This window comes from Biomphalaria glabrata, chromosome 3, assembly GCF_947242115.1.
Source record: "Biomphalaria glabrata chromosome 3, xgBioGlab47.1, whole genome shotgun sequence".
Classification (NCBI taxonomy): domain Eukaryota; kingdom Metazoa; phylum Mollusca; class Gastropoda; family Planorbidae; genus Biomphalaria; species Biomphalaria glabrata.
Genome location: NC_074713.1, coordinates 7,743,021 through 7,763,605, shown reverse-complemented (window position 1 = coordinate 7,763,605; position 20,585 = coordinate 7,743,021). Strand labels below are relative to the sequence as shown.

General features: G+C 32.5%; 2 protein-coding genes across 6 annotated transcripts in view; one reads left to right on the top strand and one right to left on the bottom strand.

Moving 5' to 3' along the window:
- The first annotated feature begins 4 nt into the window (after positions 1 to 4).
- LOC106055936 (isoleucine--tRNA ligase, mitochondrial-like) lies at positions 5 to 18,943 on the top strand. 4 transcript variants are annotated; one of them, XM_056023151.1, is made up of 23 exons: positions 6 to 300; positions 4,466 to 4,588; positions 5,366 to 5,525; positions 5,615 to 5,763; positions 6,247 to 6,296; positions 6,444 to 6,544; positions 6,701 to 6,791; positions 7,491 to 7,606; positions 7,766 to 7,932; positions 8,550 to 8,640; positions 8,813 to 8,958; positions 9,533 to 9,693; positions 10,048 to 10,138; positions 10,402 to 10,489; positions 11,162 to 11,270; positions 12,637 to 12,739; positions 12,933 to 13,058; positions 13,232 to 13,363; positions 14,873 to 14,979; positions 15,071 to 15,219; positions 15,972 to 16,168; positions 18,396 to 18,537; positions 18,709 to 18,943. In XM_056023151.1, exons 1-23 carry the CDS (start codon positions 7 to 9, stop codon positions 18,855 to 18,857), a joined length of 3,042 nt encoding a protein of 1,013 aa, XP_055879126.1. In that variant the 5' UTR covers position 6; the 3' UTR covers positions 18,858 to 18,943. The 4 variants fall into 4 exon arrangements, with proteins under 4 accessions (XP_055879129.1, XP_055879130.1, XP_055879127.1 ...); XM_056023154.1 differs by lacking the exons at positions 18,396 to 18,537; positions 18,709 to 18,943 and adding an exon at positions 18,084 to 18,151 and having other exon boundaries at positions 5 to 300; XM_056023155.1 differs by lacking the exons at positions 18,396 to 18,537; positions 18,709 to 18,943 and adding an exon at positions 17,772 to 17,864 and having other exon boundaries at positions 5 to 300.
- The window catches only part of LOC106059390 (rab3 GTPase-activating protein non-catalytic subunit-like), a 23,832-nt gene continuing 21,895 nt past the window's right edge, over positions 18,649 to 20,585 (bottom strand). For both annotated transcript variants that reach the window (XM_056023149.1, XM_056023150.1), the window contains exons 34-35: positions 20,366 to 20,524; positions 18,649 to 20,039 (exon numbers count right to left, since the gene is read on the bottom strand). In XM_056023149.1, the coding sequence (XP_055879124.1) occupies positions 19,875 to 20,039; positions 20,366 to 20,524 (324 nt within the window). In that variant the 3' untranslated portion in view covers positions 18,649 to 19,874. The remainder of the gene's footprint in view (positions 20,040 to 20,365; positions 20,525 to 20,585) is intronic.

The following is a 20,585-nucleotide window of genomic DNA, read 5'->3' as shown; positions in this document are numbered from 1 at the left end:
AAAAAAATGCTGTTCTTTCTTTGTGCGGAACTACAACATGACAGCGCCCTTGAGTTTGTAAACACTAGACTGGTACCTGAAAACAAAGCCCGAAAAATGATAGAAAACTTGAAAAGAATTTCTGTTACCACAAATAAAACTCTATGTAGATATCTCCGTTTTAAGAATACTTCTTCAAAAGATGAAACAACATTATTAAAAAGTAAACGATATTCAAAGACACTAAATCTTCCCCAGACAACTTTTCCATTAACAATGAAAAATGGAGCTTCTGTACAGCGTGAATTACAAATTCAAAAGGTTGTTGAACTTATTCTGATCTAGTCTATAGAATATAATAGATCTAGATGTTTATTTACAGATGTAGAAATCAAGATATCATAATACCCTAACCCAGGAGTGGCCAAACTTTTGTTTCCTTGACTCCCTTTCAGCTTGAGCCAAGTTCTGAAGTTGAGACAATTTTTTTTTTCACTTCTAAGTTGAAGTTCTATATTAGTATATACTTCCTAGATGCTAGATGAGAGATCTAACCTACTTATCTAGATCTAGAAGTAGTAGATCTAGAAATTATATTTAGTGATGGTGATGGGAAGTAAAATAACTTTTAAAAGTTAAACTAAAATCTAAAACTAGTTTTCAACTAAAATATGTTAAATGTGCAAGGGAAAAAAAAAAACGGGGTGGTCTTGTCATTATGGACTGCACATTCAGTAGGCCTACACTATATTGGCCTACACATGTATGTCTATCTGGTCAGGTTGTTAAAATCAGTCGAACACACAGTCTATTAAATAATTTTCTGGGCAGGGAGGTTGTGTAACTATTTTAGTGTAAAGATTTATCTACGAACATGCTTGACTAGCCATGCCATTGTTATTCTCTTGTCTGACCACTCCACATTAAGCAAACTTAACACTATCGCATAACGCGTAATGAAAAAAAAAATGCTGGGTAGTCTTGTAGTATCATTGACTACACACGTACAATACACTAGGCCTACATGTGTATATCTAGCTGACCAAGTTGTTAAAATCAGTTGGACACAGCCTATTTACTTTATGGTCAGAGAGGGTGTGGATTAAAATTTTTTTTGCTAGAGTTGGTTATTCTAATGCTTTTAGATCTATATAGGCCTATCTGTTGATTTAGACTTATCTTATCTTATATAATACAGACGTTACTTCAAAAAAGAAGATGATTACGTCCTACGCGTCATGCATTTAGTCATGCATATTAACCAATGACTTAAATTCAGCCAAGTCACTGGTTTTCCTGGCTAGCTCAGGCAACCCATTCCATGCTCTAATAGCACTAGGAAAGAAGGAGTGTTTGTACAAATTTGTCCTAGCATATGGGACGAGGAATGTGCCTTTATCTTTTTGTCTTTCAGAGTATTTTATTAAATTTTGTTTTTGTATTTGAAGATTATGGTTCAGTGTTTTATGTATGATTGCTACTTTACTTTTGAGCCTTCTGTCCTGAAGGCTTTCTAAATTTAGTGATTTTACTAAAGGTGTTACTCTAGTCAAATGTGAATATTCGTTTGTTATGAATCTCACTGCTCTATTTTGTGTCTGTTCCAGTTTTTTAATGTTTTCTTGAGTTGAGGGATCCCAAACGGAGGATGCATATTCTATTATTGGCCTAACCAAGGTTAAATAACATTTTAGTTTTATGTTCTTATTTGATTTATAGAAATTTCTTTTAATAAATCCTAATGCTTTGTTTGATTTTTTTATAGTTTCATCAATATGTGGATTCCATGACAGTTTTTCATTTATTATAACACCTAGGTATTTTGCGTTTTTAGTCTGTGTTACTGGTTTGCCATGAATAAGATAAGTGGAATTAATTTGTTTTAGTTTTTTTGTTACTCTTAACAACTGACATTTTTCTGGGTGGAAAGACATGCTCCAATTTGATTCCCATTTCTGTAATTCATCTAATTCTCTTTGTAAAATATCTGTGTCCTGTGTTGTTTTTATTGTTCTATATATTACGCAATCGTCTGCAAATAATCTGACTTTTGTTCCTGAACTAATGCAATTTGGTAAATCATTTATGTAAATTAAAAATAGTAGTGGACCCAAGACTGTTCCTTGAGGTACACCTGAGTTTACTGTTATCGGTGTTGATTTAGAGCCATTTATTATTACAGTTTGTTCTCTCCCTATCAGAAAATCTTTAATCCACTGATGCAGTGAACCATTAATGCCGAAATATTTTAATTTTTTAAGCAAACTATGGTGGTGGACTTTGTCAAAAGCCTTAGAAAAATCTAGTAAGATAGCATCTATTTGTTCACTATTATCTAAACCTTTTGAAACTTAGATCTCAACAATAAGTCTTAAGACTATAAAAAGGGTGTACTTGATGTTCCTGCAGTTAAAAAAAAGTATTGTTTGCCACAAATGAATTGATTAAAACCACTACATATTGACCTAACTCACTAATCAGATTCCCACTATAAACAGAAATTAAACACCTCCACATGGCTCACAAAAAATTTTGGAACAACCCCATTCATAATATTGCATAGAAGCTTTTGGCAAAAAATGTTTAACATTTTATAATGCTGCTACTTTCAAGTGCAAATATTTACTCCCATATTTTCTACCAGCATCTTACTTTACCCTCTTCAAATGCAGACTGACTAAATAGGTGTTAACTGCATCATTTATTTGATAATCAAAGTTATTGATATCACATGACCAGAAAACAGGGATGTGTGTTTCAACCCTGACCACATGTTGAAAAGTTGTACAAATTTTAATTAAGCTTTTTAGTTAGATAAATAAAAATATTAATTAAACTGATTTTAACTAAACTTTTTTTTTGTAGTTAAACAATGGACTTAATTAATTTTTTTTAGTTAAACTAAAAGTTTCTAACTTTTTAGTTAACTTTTGCCCATCACTAATTATATTTCTAGATTATTTAGATATAATTCAGTTGTGCCACACAAACTTACTCCTTTGAAATATGGTAAATTAGACATTTGGTAGATATATAGCCTAAATATAGGTCTAAGTTGGCTATGTAGAGTTGTTTCTATCGTTTCTTAAACTTTGCTTACTTTATATGGATATAGACCTCATTGGAGAAAATGCAAACCAAGTACAAAATCTTACTTCAAAACTGGATGCTTGCAGTTGGCATGGAAATCAGTGCCAAAAAGAGCAAAATAATAGTTTGTGGTGGAGATTGTATGAGATGTTGCATACTATCTAATAACCAAACATTAGAAGAAGTGGACTCATTGAAATACCTAGGGTCAAACATAACAAGAGATGAATGATCAATAAAAGAGATAAAATCCAGTTTAAGCTTGGCATCCTCTGTCATGAGTAAACTGTTGGAAATCTGGAAGAGTAACATCAGCTTCCAAGTACAATTAAAACTGTATTCTTCATTGTTTGTCTCTGTACTCCAATATAGTTAAGGAAGTTGGACACTGAAAGCTAAGACTGAAAGAAGAATTTAAGCCTTTGAGAGTAAATGCTACAGAAAAATGCTGGGTTGTTAGGAAAAGAAGACAAAATCTGAGCTGGTTTGGTCGTATTGTAAGACATGACTCACTGTCAAAAGTCATCCTTCAAGGTACAGTGGAGGAAGCACAAAGAAAGGTCATTCAAAGAAACGCTGGCTGGACAACATAAAAGAATGGACTGGCCTGTCTCTTTATCCTGCTAAGAACAGCTGCTGACCTGGAAAAAGGGGAGGGATTTGGTTACGTGAACTTTTCACAGCGCTCCTCCAACAAAAGTCAGGTACAGATGATGAGATGATGATTATATATAATTGGCTTGATCCTTCATCACATTTACTTTGTTCTTTTAAATAAGGACTCAAATACTTTTTTTCTGAGAGATAAACTTTTAATTTTATTTGGAATCCACTGATATCATTGACTAAGCTGGAAAACAATATATTTTACTCATTCAGATAGCTGCAACATCAACTAAAAATACTCAATGAAATCATTCATGTTTCATCATATAAAATCTTTCTTTCCTCTGGTAACTGATCTCTTTCTTCTAGAAAATCATGTACAATATTTTTCAGTTTCCAAAATCTTCTGAGATCATATTCTATACGAACAGTTCCCACTATAAACTGAATGCTTTTCTGTTTAATCCTATTGCTCTGGTTATATTCACACTACTGGTGTCATAACATGCTGCAGAATCAAATTTTTTGTCAAACAGAACCTCTATGTGTATAATGCAAGGATATTTCAGAAAAGGACAACCTAAAAACAGTTTAAGGAAAGTTACAGTTTCAGCAATGCTACTACTCTCTAGACATTGATAGTACAGCTTCATCAGTACAGACACTGCTTTTCTTTTGTTCAAATTCTTGATAACATTAACATTAACTTTTGTGTTGTGGGCCTATTAGTATTTGAGTCTCATAGTAGCTAATGGAACTAATCAAAACATTTTTGATATTCTATGACTAGACTAGTGCCTTCCAAAATCTATATCAGTGGCAAAGAAAACAGAACTGGGATCAAGAATTTGTTTTACATGATGGTCCCCCTTACGCAAATGGAAAACCTCATGTTGGACATATGGTCAATAAGGTAAAGTTTGCCATTGACATTATTGCTAATCCAGAAAGTTAAGTTGTACAATAATTGTGAATTTAGATATTAAATAGGCTTATTTCTGTAATGTGGTTCTCCATTTCTGTTATTCCTAAAAGTTTGTGTTAAGTATAAAAATATTGGACTGAAATCTGTTGGGAAAAAGGCACACTATTAAGGTTTTAAAAAATTCAGAAAATAATTGTATTAGACACTTTGTATTACATAAAGTAAAACGAAAATACAGTGATCTAGAGGAAAGTAATCATAGATGCTTCAATTGATGAGATAAACTAAATGAATTTACATGAAAAAGAGACCACCATTGAAAAGGAAGCAAGACAAACAAGCTATACAAAGATTGATAGTTGTTCATTTTAAGAAATTAATAAAGTGTTGAAGAAATATATCAGTCTTATTTTTAACAGTAAACAACAGCTAAACATCTTGTTGATCAAAAAAATGATACATGTTTTTCTACTTCTACTAAGTTTATCTATATAGCTCTATCATTATATATTAATATTGATTAATTTCCACTTATACAGATGAAATTTAATTTTAACACCTAAAGAACTAAAATGAAAGTGAAAGTAACTTTTTATGGTTTTGAAAGGGCTGATTCCCAGATTTATTGGGTATTTTTACTATCTTAAACCCATAGGTCTTTCTACATTTTCTAGCCTCAATTTTTTTAAAAATTTATTTTGTTTCACTGTAAGTTTTACAAATGTTTTTCAACTAAAACTCCACTGCTCTGTTACTTTTGTCTAGGTGTTAAAGGATATAACAAACAGATATAAAGTCTTAAAAAAACACAAAGTTCATTACAGGCCAGGATGGGATTGTCATGGTATGCCTATTGAACTAAAAGCAATAACTGACCAATCTGGCAAGCATCTCCAATTGTCACCATTAGAAATTCGCACAAAAGGTAACAGCTTTTATTACTTACAGTAATAAGTTCAAAACTAATTTCCACTATTTAAAATCATTGTTTCAATTATTTAATTTGTTTTTCAGCTAAAATATTTGCAGAGAAAACTTTGGCTGAGCAGAAAAAATCTTTTCAAGAATGGGGCATTATGGGAGATTGGAAGAATGTCTATAAAACTTTGACACCAGATTATGAAGCAAAACAACTGGATGTTTTCTTTGAAATTTACAAAAAAGTTAGAATATATTTCACAAATTATTTCTTTTTAAAACAACCTTACAAACTTTTTAAAAAGCCAGGAAAATATTTGGAAATCTTCCAAGATTTTCATTGTTCACAAAATAGAAAAGTACATTTGAGAGTTCCAAATATTTTATGAAATGTATATTTTATCAGTCATCTAAATCCTAATTTAAAGTAATTTAAAGTCAAGTTGAAAAGCTTTTGCAGAGTGCACAAGATTATCTTTTAATTAAAAGTTGTTTCTAAGAAATATTTTCTCATGGTAATTTAAAATTGTTTTCGCATGATTTGATTGTGCCCACACTTGCAAATTACACCATTTGAATATAGTTTTGAATAGCTCTTATAATTTTTTGTAGATTCAAATGTATTTAAACTAATCAAAACCAGCTATGACATCTGTTTCACATAAATAAAGTATTTCTCAAGGCAAAAATCTTCTTCTCAATAATCTGTTTCTTTACTTAATGTCCAGGGTGATATTTATAGAGATTACATGCCAGTCTTTTGGTCTACTTCCTCCCAGTAAGTTTTCTCCCTTGGTACTTGCTATATTGTATTTAAATTATTAAGTACATTTCAACAGCTTCTTCAAAATTTTTTATTTTTACATTTTTTGTGCGAATAATTTGGTGTTTATGTAAAAAAAAAATGTATGTCTTATTGACACAGATCAGCCCTTGCAGAAGCTGAATTAGAATACAATGCAAACCATGTCAGCAAGTCCGTCTATGTCAAATTCCCTTGTACTAAAACCCATTTTTCAAATCTGTGTAAGTTTATTTTTCTGAATCACTATGGATAATGTTAGTACATAACTAATCTACATTGAATTTAAAGGTAATACCAAAATAATAAATGTTGTGTTGATTTCACTTTGTTATGAATACATTTTAGTTAATGAAAAGCTCATAACGAACCATTTATAGCCAACAGTGACCAAGTATATGCAATAATATGGACCACAACTCCATGGACTCTTCCTTTCAACCAGGCAGTTTGCTATAGCCCTAAAATAAAGTAAGTTTTTAATATATCACCTAATCACTTTTAAGGGATAATTTTTAACAATATTTTTGTTTTCTCTCTTACAATGGTTGTTGTGAAAACTACTGTAGATTTTTTTTTTAGCAGGAAGAGTCACTGTTTATTTTGTGTTGTCTTGTGTCAGTCATATCCCTATCCTGAAAATGCAAAAGAAAATCGAAAACCTAATCATCATTTTCATAGTGTTTCAAAAACATGCAACAGCATCTCTGGCAGCATAGCTACCTTTTAAATTGATGCGGGAGTCTTAAGTGTTCATAGACTTGTAAATCGTTTAAAAGATACAAGAACAATAAAACAAGGACTTGTAAGGGATGCAATCAGATCTAGTGACATTTTAAATTGTTAGTATTGTCTGTGTGTCATTACATATAAACTATAACAATAATAAGTTAGCAACATTCATTTTGTCTGTCAGTGATAATTAAGGTAAGTTTACAATAGTTGGCATTACAAAATTAAAGATGACTAAGAAGTTCTTAATTCATGCTGGATTTACTGCTTTGAGGGTAAATTCCCCTCCATGAGTCATGACTTGTATTAATCAAGCTTATTTTGTACTTTTGTTTCCTCCTTTTCTATGCCAAACTAAACTTCTATTGATCAAGCTTATTGTGTACTTTTGTTTCCTCCTTTTCTATGCCAAACTAAACTAAGAACTTTGTTTCTCAGGTATAGTTTGTTACGGAATCAAAAGAGATCAGAAGTGTATCTGTGTGAAGAGAAATTTGTGGAGAAACTGAAGGAACTTGTCAATGATGACTTAGATTTGTTGTCAACACTAGAAGGTAAGAGACTGGACTGGAACATTTCAAAGCATTGAACTAAAATGTTACCGATAATGTTCATTTAGTTTATAAATATTTCTTTAATAAAGCTTACGCTTAGAAGGTTTAGTTTATGTTAAAGATAGTGCTCATTAGGTTTTAAAATATTTCTTTGATTAGGCTCACAGTTAGAAGGTTTAAATTATGTTCATCCACTAAATAACAACAAGATGCCATTTCTGCCATCAAGCCATGTCTTGGAAGGGAAAGGTACTGGACTTGTCCATATAGCCCCAGCACATGGACATGACGACTTCTTTGTAGCTCTTCAGCATAACCTGTCCAGAGTAAGAATCTTTTTTGCTCAAGTACTTTTTATAGCATTGCCAGTTAAGCTTGTGATCAAATAACATGGTGTTTGAAATGAACAAGTTTTTATATTGTACAGTTTAATTTTAATAAAAATGAACACATTTTCCTTGCAACATTTTGAACCAAAATTTTTTATATCCTGTAACGTAGTGTCACATTCATGTAAATAGACAGTTTAACAGAACTTTCCACAGATCTGCAGTCTGTATATTAAATGCCATCTGGCCCTTTTTAATTGTTGTAAGGTCAAATCCCATAACTGGAAGGCTGCCTGGTCATTCGGTTTGCGCTCTGGACTGTCGTTCAGATTTATCGATGGTCCCGGGTTCAAACCCTGCCCGCTCCCATCCCCCGTCGTCCTGCGGGGGGTTTGTACTAGGAAGTAATTATCTTCAACTCTGAAGGAACACCCAAAACATGTAAAACAACAAACTTAGTTAATATTTATATTATAATGTAAAAGCAAACTTTTGTCAAGACGTCAGTGAAAATGAAAGAAAATCTCTAGGCATAAAATGTATAAGAAAAAGCTCCAGTATCAGTGTGTTTACTATAAAGAGTGATGTCAGTATGATATACTAATTGAATACAGGAGTGCCATGTGAATGAGAAAGGGACATTTGTGTCTGGAGTGGATGAAAATCTTATTGGTAAAACTGTTGGACTGGATGCCAATGATGCAGGTAAAACTTTTATTTGCTTTCACTCTTTAAATTGAATGTTTTGTTTGTTTACTGTTTCAATTTTGTGTTGATTTGTTGGCATTAGTTAAATATGTTTATATAGGTTAGCATTACTTTTTGATTGCTAAAAGTCCACAAGTTTTAATGGCTTTATGTTTTATATATTCTCCAGTCATAACTGCTTTAGGACAACATGTAATAAAAACAGAAAATTATTTGCACAGCTATCCATATGATTGGCGAACCAAACAGCCTATCATCATCCGAGCTAGTAAACAGTGGTTCATTGATTTAAAAAGACTTAAGCCTCTTGCTCTGGTAAAAAAAGTTTTATTTATGTTGGCAAGTTTTTTGTCTCTTGTCCGTTTTCAAAGTTTATTGGATTGAAATCCTGCTCTCAGTTTTTCTTGAAACATTGCATGGGGTGTGAGTTAAGATTCATAACAAAAAAGTAAAATGTTTAAGGCACCCTACAATTATCATTAATAAAAAAAAAAGAAGGCTAAACCTATATAGCTGTGCACTCTTTCCCTCTGTAAGTTTAGAGTGTAGGAGAAAAACCACAGAGGATTCAATTGTGGTTTACTCCCTACAGTTGGGTCCATGTCCTCTCTGCAATGTCTCACTAGTGACTGACTCTTCCACTATTTTATTTGGATCTACTTTAAGTTCTTTGAAGCTTGGAGTATTTTACTTCTTTATATATTGTTCTCTGCTTTGTGCTATTCCACGTTGGCTCATTTTAATCTTGAACTTATGCTTTATATATATAAGTACTTTCTGTTATCCAGATAACATATGTATACCAGCATTGTAATAACAATTTACTGTTTTGTTTTGTGTTGTTTTTTTTCTACAAAATTTGAAACAAATTATTTTTGTTGAATTGCAGCAAAGTCTGTCTGGTGTAAAGATCATCCCACAGCAATCAGAGCGTGGTATGGTCATTGAGCTAAACACCCGACCATATTGGTGCATCTCTCGACAACGTGCATGGGGTGTTCCTATTCCAGTATTTTATCATAAAGCTACAGATGAACCCCTTATAACAAGGTACTCTTAGTCACTAATAGCCTTTCAAATATTGTGCTATAGCTTCCCAATTCTATTAAGTTTGAGACTATTTTACAAAATTCTTACTTCAGATGTAATAGATCAAATATCTAATTTAGTATATATTTTAACATTTAAAAATATTTGAAAGGCACATTACAGTAAGGAACAGCTTTAATTAGTTTGCATTTAACAAACTCAACAATTATAGAATTGTTTTTTTAATACAAATATTTTTTATATTATAGAATTATAGAATTGTTTTTAATTTTTAATATTATTGTTTAATGTGGGTTAATTAGGTTTTCATGATACTTCATAATTTCAAAATATTTTTTTTTACACTGATCTTAGTGAAACTATAGAGCATTTAAAAAACTTGGTGTTAAAACATGGCACTGACTGTTGGTGGAATCTGCCTGAAGAAGAGTTACTTCCCCTAAGTGTAAGTGCCATAGTCATCAATAAGCTAATGTTGTGTTTTGTTAATTTTAATTTTTTTTTTGTAATGTTTTAAAGTCAACAATTAATATAAAGGAAAAAATGTGAACTGTGATAATCAGTACAAACTGTAACTATTCCTTGAGACATTTGTATGATATTGTATTCCTGGTTTCTAATACACCCTTGTTGTTGGTGAGAATTGGGATGTTTATTTAAATGTCACACTAACAGCCAGACTATTTTATTTTCCTTTCTTGTATTTAGAAAGACAAAGCCAAAGATTATGTTAAAGGATCTGATATTCTCGACATTTGGTTTGATAGTGGTGTCTCATGGGCATCTGTTTTACAAGGTAAGTATTCTCATAATTTTTTTTTTATCTTGTCCTTTAGATGTAGTAAAATTTCTGATCCTTCTTGTTTTATAACTTAAAGATAATCTTTAACAAAAAAAAAATTCAATACTATTGGCATATCCATGTTGAAAATAGTCATTCATGCTAATTAGATTTTATTGATGGTTTGTTTTTGAACAGGAAGCTCAAGTAACTTATTTCTTACTTGATAGGCAGTAATAAAGTAATTTCTAAGAGACAGCTTCATAATGTTGAATTGTTGGCATTTCATTTCAAAATTAAGAGTGATGGATTTCATACATGTACACTTGTTTAATTCTGAGAATTTTTCATGTTGGATTTTTCTTGGCAATGTATATTGTCTTATAAATTACAAATGTTTCTTTAAAAGAGAAGATTATTATTTCCTAAGCATATCCATGAGCTAATCTAGTTGTGTATTTTAATTAGAGACTTAAACTCTATCATTGTTTTTCATGTCTGATTCAGGCAACCCTGTTCCTTGGTTTATGGTACTAGGGAAGAAGGAGCACTTGTTGTTACACTACAAGATATAGCTTAGTATACTGTAGACTAGTTGCAGTGGGAAAATTATGTTGGAATGAAAATAATATTGTAATCACATAGTTTAAAAACATGCTTAAGATTATTTGTTTTCTATTATTTCAGAAAGTAATGGGAAAGCTGATGTGTACCTTGAAGGTATTGATCAATTTAAAGGTTGGTTTCAGACATCTCTCTTGACCTCAGTAGCAGTGAGAGGTGAGGCTCCCTACAGGTGAGACATTGTAGACATTTATTTTTAAATGGTAAATTTGTTTGGAAATGTATGAGGGGGTAAGTCAACTATTATTGCAATGTGGTTAAAAATTGTAATACAAATAAGAAACATTCATGTGCATTATTTTTCAATAGTCTGCCCTTGCTTTTCAATACACTTGGTCCAACATAATCTTTCCTTGCTTTTCAATACACTTGGTCCAACATAGTCTTTCCTTGCTTTTCAATACACTTGGTCCAACATAGTCTTTCCTTGCTTTTCAATACACTTGGTCCAACATAGTCTTTCCTTGCTTTTCAATACACTTGGTCCAACATATTCTTTCTTTGCTTTTCAATACACTTGGTCCAACATAGTCTTTCCTTGCTTTTCAATACACTTGGTCCAACATATTCTTTCTTTGCTTTTCAATGCACTTGGTCCAACATAGTCTTTCCTTGCTTTTCAATAGACTTGGTCCAACATAGTCTTTCCTTGCTTTTCAATACACTTGGTCCAACATATTCTTTCTTTGCTTTTCAATGCACTTGGTCCAACATAGTCTTTCCTTGCTTTTCAATACACTTGGTCCAACATATTCTTTCTTTGCTTTTCAATGCACTTGGTCCAACATATTCTTTCTTTGCTTTTCAATGCACTTGGTCCAACATAGTCTTTCCTTGCTTTTCAATACACTTGGTCCAACATAGTCTTTCCTTGCTTTTCAATACACTTGGTCCAACATAGTATTTCCTTGCTTTTGAATACACTTTGTCTAACATAGTCTGCCCTTGTTTTTCAATACAGTTGGTTCATTGTTGCACAAACGTCCTGAAGCCCTCATAAAAATATGGTTTTTGGTTGAGCTGCGAGCCAGGAATGTATGTCATCTTTTACTGCTTCATCTGAGGCAAATCTACAGTCCCTTAATGCCTTTAAACCAAAGAAGTTGAAGTCTGTTCAGGCTACACACTGTTCCCATACTGTAACAGATCTTTGATGAATTCAAGCAACACACCATTCCCATTTTGTATCAAATATCTTTGATAAATTCTGGTACACCACAAATAATGGATTACTGAATGTTGCTCTTTTTTGGTGCAAACAGAGGAGCAGCCTTGGTTAATGACACGGCAGTGATAATGGAACAAACCTAGCAGGAACAAACCTGTGTAGAATTAACAGTAATTAAATCATGCATGTGTCATGTACACTTCACAAGAGTACTACCAACATTAAGAAAATATTACCACATTGCAGATAATAATTGACTTAGCTTTGTATCAAATTGTCAATATATTTATGCTAGAAAACTTCTATTGAAGAGTTACAACTGCTGCATCTAATACCGGTACATGTATTTTATTTCATGTCTTAAATGAAGGCAAATCATAACTCATGGTTTTACCACTGATGAGGAAGGTAAAAAAATGTCAAAATCTGTTGGGAATGTTGTTGATCCTGAGGAGGTCATCTTTGGAGGCAAAGTTAGTATTAACATTGTTTGTCTTTCACTTCAGTGTAACTCTTTTGTAGCAATGTTTAATTGTTTTATATCCCCATGTGAACAAGATTCTGTCTAATATACTCTTAGTGAAAAGTATTTTTTTTAATTTATAATTTTTAACATATTTTAACTCATACAGTTCAAAATTGTTCACTTTTTGTTTGTTTACAAAGGATAAGAAAAAGAATCCATCCTATGGAGTAGATGTGTTGAGATGGTGGGTGGCTCACAGTCATCATCATTTACACATTATGGTGGGGACCACCCTTTTAGAAAAGTTCCAGGAAGATGTCTTTAAGGTATGAATTAAAAAAAAAAAATGTTTTCGTAGTTATTTCAAAATATTTTAGACAAGTACATTCAAGTCCACTTAGTAATAAAAGAATATTATTTTTAAAAAGTTGCAACTATTTATGTTCTTCAGAGTAAGAATTCTTGGTTTAAAGTCTAAGTAAGAAATGTTTTTCCTTAGGTTAGAAAATGTATGCGCCATCTTGTAGGCAACCTATTTGACTTTGACCCTGCCAAGGACATGGTTGAATATAATAAGATGAATCCAATTGATCAATATTTCCTCTACGTTCTCTACACAACAATCACCCAGGTATGTCTGTTACTTTTGCTTGTGTAAGTAAATTTTTTTACAATTTGTTAACTTTTTTTTTGTAGACATATTACTTACAAATTATTTTATTATTACATTGCCCTCAAATGGTCCTAGGTCATTTCCTTTATTTTTTCTTAAGGACTGAAGTAGTTTTATTCAAGACTTATAATTAACGTAACTGTTGGGCGAAAGCATTGTTTTCTTTATTAAAATCTATATGGAATAAAAAAGCTAAAATTAATCATTTGAATAAAAAGGAAAAAAAATGTCTGAAGGTTTAAGATCTCATTTTTTAAATTCACCTAATTAATTACTTCTTTAAAAGCTATTCAATATCCATTCATTCCAAGAGACTAGATGGAAATGAATAACAGTTGGATTAAGTTTAGACTAAGACTGCTTTATTGATCCATATTGGACTCTCTTTTTCAATTAAAAACAACATTTCACTTAATGGGACAGTCACAATAAACATTGAGTGACAACACAGACATCTTGTTTTTACAAATGATCATACAAATATAAAAAGTAGATTAAAAAGTCAGCCATAAATTGACACATAAATGAGCATACAAAAGTAATTAGTATTTAAATCTTCAACCATAAATTGACAAATCAACAGATTAAAAAGTCAACCATAAATTGACTTATTAATTTCATTCTTCAGAATAGTTTTTCTAGTTGTTGTTTAAATATTAAATATAATTCTATCATCAGTTTTGATAATAAAAGTGGTTGACATATCCTGCATGGATTATCAAGTTAAATGGCTGTCAAAAGATTGAGAACACCTAGACAAAAATGCGTAGGCTTAATAGACTTGTTTTTTCATTAGTGAGGTTGTTTGTTGAATTGTAGGGATGCAGGCCAAAGAACCCTTAAACTGACTGCTGTTGAAGTTTGTTGGTTAGGGGATGCATAAATATGTCAAGTTTCATTAGACAATAAAGTGAATTCATTTGTAAGGAAAAATATGAAATGGAAAAACTTAGTGTAAACTCATCCACTATTTTTAGTTGATTTTATAGAAGCTCATGAAGTTTAATAATGGACTATTTTTTTCTATTAGAAACACAATTGAAGTGTTTCTTTGTTAGCAAGAAAAGTTTAGTTTATATTCTATAGTTTAGTTTATATTGTATCCTTTATTTCTTTATCAATTTACTATTTTCTATTGGACAAGAGCTCTTGTAAATTTTGACACATGTGCTTTAAGTTGCTGACAGTGTAGGAAAGCTGATTAAGATCTTAACTCATTGTGAACCATTTTTTTAAAACATATTGTTGTTCTCACTTTATGAACAAGCAATTGTGTTTATAGATTAGATAATATATACCAAAAAAAAAAAGAAATTCTAATATTAGTTAAAGTCAATCAAGAAAAACACCTTCTGGGATGACGCAAAATGCTAAAAATATTACTCAGTTATTTCTCTTTCAAAGCAATGCCATGTTTGTATGTTTTCTGACTAACTAAAGTTGATGTCATTTTTTTCTTCATTGCAGATGGAAGAAGCTTATGAGAGTTTCAGTTATCACAAAGTCATTCAATTGCTGGAGAAGTTTTTCTATTCTGATTTGTCTAGTTTCTACATCAACATTACACATGATAGGTCAGGGTCTAAAGATCTTTTCTTGTAGTCTTATGTGCCACATTGCTAGTGTTGTTACCTTGTCACTCATCATGCTGTTGTACTGCTGTAGGTGTTACTGTAATGCTGCTGCGGATCATGCTAGAAGGTCATGTCAGACTGTACAGTACCATGTGGTCAATCTTATCACTGCTGGGTTCGCCCCAATTATTCCTCATCTAGCAGAAGAAATTTTCAGACATCTTCCAAAATCTCATTCAGGTGATTCATTGCTTATTTATATTTATAGTCAAGATTTCATGGTATAGCTTTGCTCAGAGTGCTCTTTTGTGGGGCTAGTGTGGGGAGTGTGTGAGTGTAGGAGGTGTCAGTGCTGCCTTTAGGTGCTCAGCAAACATCTTTATAGGTAACCAAAGGTATTTTTTTGCCACATAGTTTAAAAAAAAAAGTCTCCCTTTCAGACCATGCAGTCTATAGGGCAGATGATGTTAAGATCATCTGTTTCTTTGGCCAACAGTTAAAAAGCAGATTATCACGTCTCCAGCACATAACAGGTACCCATTAGAGTTTGGTGGACTTAGGGGCGTCCTAAAAATCCAGAAATTCAAAATTCCAGTCTACACCGAGATTAGAACCCAGGACCCAGGGTTCAGAAGGGTCTAGTGTTCTAATTAAAACAAAAAGCCCTGAATGTATTTGATAAAATCAATGAAGTACTACTTAAAACAGGTATAAAGAAAATTATTAATTGTTTTTAAAGGTTTAGATTAGAATGGTCTTGTTTTTTTTTACTCCACCAGACTTATCTAATATATAAAACACTATGTAAGATGTTTGTATATTCCTCATAAAATAGTTTGACCAATTTTTATGAACTTGGCATGAATGTTCCTTAGATCATAGCAGAGGTCATAGTTTAATTTAGAACCCCTCCTTTTTTAAAGTATAGCTTGTAAATCATCCTTTCAGCAGATGTTAATTCTCACTATGGATGATTTTTCTTTCTATTTCAGATACAGACAGTACAGATAGTATTTTTAAATTAGGATGGTGCAAGCCTCTGCCAGCATGGAACAATGTCAAAGCCTTCAATAAACTTTTGCCTGTATTTGATATGAGACGAGTAGTGATGGATAAATTTGCCCTGGAGAGTCCAGTGGAATTTGATATTCATATCTACAGCAGCCCTAGACTTCATGACCTGCTCAGGGCAAGTTACAGTACAAGTTACTATTTATTTACCCATATAATAGCTAAATTCAGTGTGCCAGGGAACAGGGAAATAATGTAAAATAAACAGTTTAAATTACATTCTAACAAGAGAAATACATTAATACATAGACTTATATATTATATCTAGACTGGAAACCGGAAATAAATTCTTATCCGCGATTGATCGATTCACAGACCAATACATATATAGATTTTTATGTACGTTAACTCTTTTTTCAGGCTCTAAGGGGAGTCGCCCCAATCTTTTCTGTCTTTTCTAATGATCTTTAGTTTTCAAAGTTTAGAAATAATGCAAAATCATTTCTCAGATATTCACGCAAATATATGAAACAAAGCCATTTCCTGCTTGTTTCCATTGAGATAATGTTTCAAAATCCTAGATGGAAATAATTCATGTTGATTTAAATCATCTTATGTACATTTTAATAGATTAATTACCTAGATCTTTCTAGATTATGTATATAAAAATTGCAAAATAATAATTATGAGACGAGAATACTCTTATTTTTGATGTTCAATTACTAGATCTAGATCTAAAAATTAAATTATATGTTAGATAGGTTAGGGTTGAAAAAAAACATTACTTCTTTTAACTACTTTACAAACTTTCTAAAAAATTCTCACATTTTTTGTAGTGTTAAAAAATCTCCATGTCCTGTCTAGATATAGTATATATTAAGTCTATGCATTAATAGTTAGATATTCTACAGTTACTTTCCTTGTTAGTGAACTCTTCAATTGTGAAAGTTTTTTTTGTATTTTGTATGCTCACAGTTTTTCAATATGTTGACATTGTGTTTCTTGTAGTAATTCTCTGCAACAACTTTTGGACATTGTTTTTTTTTGTCTTTGTTATATTCAGTAAGGATAAAGAAAAAAAAAAAAGCAGTAAAGAGAATTCATATTAAGCAGAAGTCCACTTCTATGAGTTCAAATTATCTGAATTCTACTTTAGTAGCTTTTAGAGTTAGTCCGCTAAGTGCATTGATACAATTATGTATGGATTTTTGGATGGCTGCCTGGTCGTGCGGTTCGCGCGCTGGACTGTCGTTCGGATTTATCGACGGTCGAGGGTTCAAACCCTGCCCGCTCCCATCCCCCGTCGTCCTGCGGGAGGTTTGGACTAGGAAGTAAACTATCTTCAACTCTGAAGGAACATCCATAACATGTAAAACATTTTACAAAAAAACATGTATATGTTGATTTTAGAAGACTCCAGAAGTGAGATTATGAGACTCAATACAATAAGGGATGATATATAGTATACAATTTGGTATTTGCTAATTGTATAATTTATGTTGAAAAGATATTGTAATAAAATAAAATTGTGTGGGAAAAAGATAATATAATGGAAAGAAGATGGTAAGAGTACAGTATCAGCTTGATTTACCAATGTTTCAATTCTAGTAAGCACTGGGATTTTCAATCATTATTTTCTAGTGGTCAAAAGTTCACCTAAATCAGAGTACATTAGATTTATAATGTGTTGGCTTTGTCCCCAGGAGCTACAACCTGAGTTGACCTACTCCACTTCTTCTCTATGTGAACTCTGATTTATAATGTGTTGGCTTTGTCCCCAGGAGCTACAACCTGAGTTGACCTCCTCCAATTCTTCTCTATGTGAACTCTGATTTATAATGTGTTGGCTTTGTCCCCAGGAGCTACAACCTGAGTTGACCTCCTCCAATTCTTCTCTATGTGAACTCTGATTTATAATGTGTTGGCTTTGTCCCCAGGAGTTACAACCTGAGTTGACCTCCTCCAATTCTTCTCTATGTGAACTCTGATTTATAATGTGTTGGCTTTGTCCCCAGGAGCTACAACCTGAGTTGACCTCCTCCAATTCTTCTCTATGTGAACTCTGATTTATAATGTGTTGGCTTTGTCCCCAGGAGCTACAACCTGAGTTGACCTCCTCCACTTCTTCTCTATGTGAGCTCTGATTTATAATGTAGTGGCTTTGTCCCCAGGAGCTACAACCTGAGTTGACCTCCTCCACTTCTTCTCTATGTGAGCTCTGATTTATAACGTAGTGGCTTTGTCCCCAGGAGCTACAACCTGAGTTGACCTCCTCCACTTCTTCTCTTTGTGAACTCTGATTTATAACGTGTTGGCTTTGTCCCCAGGAGCTACAACCTGAGTTGACCTCCTCCACTTCTTCTCTATGTGAACTCTGATTTATAATGTAGTGGCTTTGTCCCCAGGAGCTACAACCTGAGTTGACATCCTCCACTTCTTCTCTATGTGAGCTCTTTCAAACTTCTCAAGTGTCTGTGCTAGATTCCCCACCAATCATCATTCCTGAAGACAGCTTTATACTTGAAGGAAGAACTCATCTTTTAACTGGTTGGTATCTAACTATTTTTACCACATATCTACAAAATGCTCATCAGCATTATAGATCTTAATGAGCTGCACTAATGTTTGATATACACATGCTTTTAAAACAAAAAAAAATTGAACTTTCAAGTTTTATTTCTTCTGTTAAGTTTTAACTTGTTTTCTCACAAAATACAGAATCTTCATCAGTTGAAGTAGACTATAAAATATTAGTGACATCAGCTCAATTACACATGTGTGAAAGATGTCGTCGCTATACAGCCAAATCAACGACGGTGACTTGTGATAGATGTCTAAATGCAATGGCCAATGACTGGGCAACATGATAAAATACTCAAAACTAGAATCTAGTTTTATGTTATTGTAATTTTATTGTCTGATGATTTTATGTCATAAAACATACAGAATATCACTATGTTTTGTCTGTCTCTTTATTCAAGTGTTTATAATTCACATCAACAAAACTATGGGATCCTTTTTTTCATGGACTTCTACACACAGATTAAATTGATTCCTGAATGGTTTTATACACTAAATAAACATTTGTTTTTTTATCACACATTGTATAGCAATGTTTACTCTATTCTCTGAGACTGATATTCCTAATCAAATTTAAACAAAAAAAATTTTTTTTGGTCCGTTTTAAATGAGATACATATAAGAGATGTTTCTAATGTGAAGGGCAACTGGTCATTTCACAATATTTGTGTAAATAGTCAAGTTTTATTACTCTTCAACATACACCATCAGAAAATGGACACATCACCACAATAGATAGTTAAATAAGGACAACATAGAAGAAAACTCAATACAATGATATGATAGTAAAAATGTTTGCCTGACAGAATGTGAATACATTATCAAACCAATTGCTTTTGCACAACTAGCAGAAATTTTCAAATTCTTCAATGTTCAAATTAAAGAAACACACACACACACACACACATCCAGGCAAAAATATAAGTATTACAAAACTAAGATTAGAATCACAAGAAAGAGAACAACAAAATACAAGTCATAATGCTATCACAGGCCCAGTGTAAAAGTGTTTAAATTGAAATATCTTGCTGAACATTGACCACAAACTATGAAATGTACTTTTTTTTTTTTATAAATCTGAAGTGGTGGACAAGAAGATATCTATGTAAAATAGAAATGTTCAATTACAATAGAACATCTTTGCGCTGTGACTGAAAAGTTCAAATATAATAGAACATCTTTGAGATGTGACTGAAAAGAAAAAAAAAGTTTTCGAGGCACTTCCAGAAAAAAAACTGCAGTTCAGGTTCACTGATTAGAGGAAAAAAAAAAAAAGTTTAAATCTTGAGTTCTACTAATAGTGGTTAGGTTGACTGGTTAGAAAAAGATGCTAATATCTTTGTTTTTTCCAGAAGTTCTAATGCCAGTTCATGATCTTTGGATGATTCACTAAGTCTGGAGGCCGCTTGTTCCAACAGTGTGACAGTCCAGGACAAGGGAGACAATGGGTAGTGGAGAGTTGTTGGGTCCTGAAAGACAATAAATTATATTAGTCAGTGCACCTAAACTAAGAACAATTGTAACTTTCAATGTAAAAAAAAAAAGTAAGTTTCCCTTTCAGACCTTACAATCTATAGGGCAGATGATGTAGAGGTCAGCTGTATCTGTGGCCAGCACAACGACCAACCACCTAGTATCATGGACCCATTAAAGCTGGGTGAACTCAAAGGCGACCAAAGATCTCAAACTTAATATCCCAGGGTTTGAACCAGGGACCCCCAGTTTGGAAGCCAAGTGCTTTACCGCTCAGCCATGGCGTCTCTTTAAATGTAGACAATATTATATCCAGACATACCAGTGTTGACAACCATCGTGTCAGTGTGACGGACATCCCAGCTAAATGTTGAAAGTTGGCATCAATATCACGTTTGAAAATTTCATAGGCTACTCTCTGACCAGCCACTGTCAATAACTGAAGTCCAAGTTCTTCATGTTCTGTCACTGAAGTCATCACCTAAATATAAACATATTTATTGATCATTTCTGTCAGATATATAAACACTTTCATGAAATGT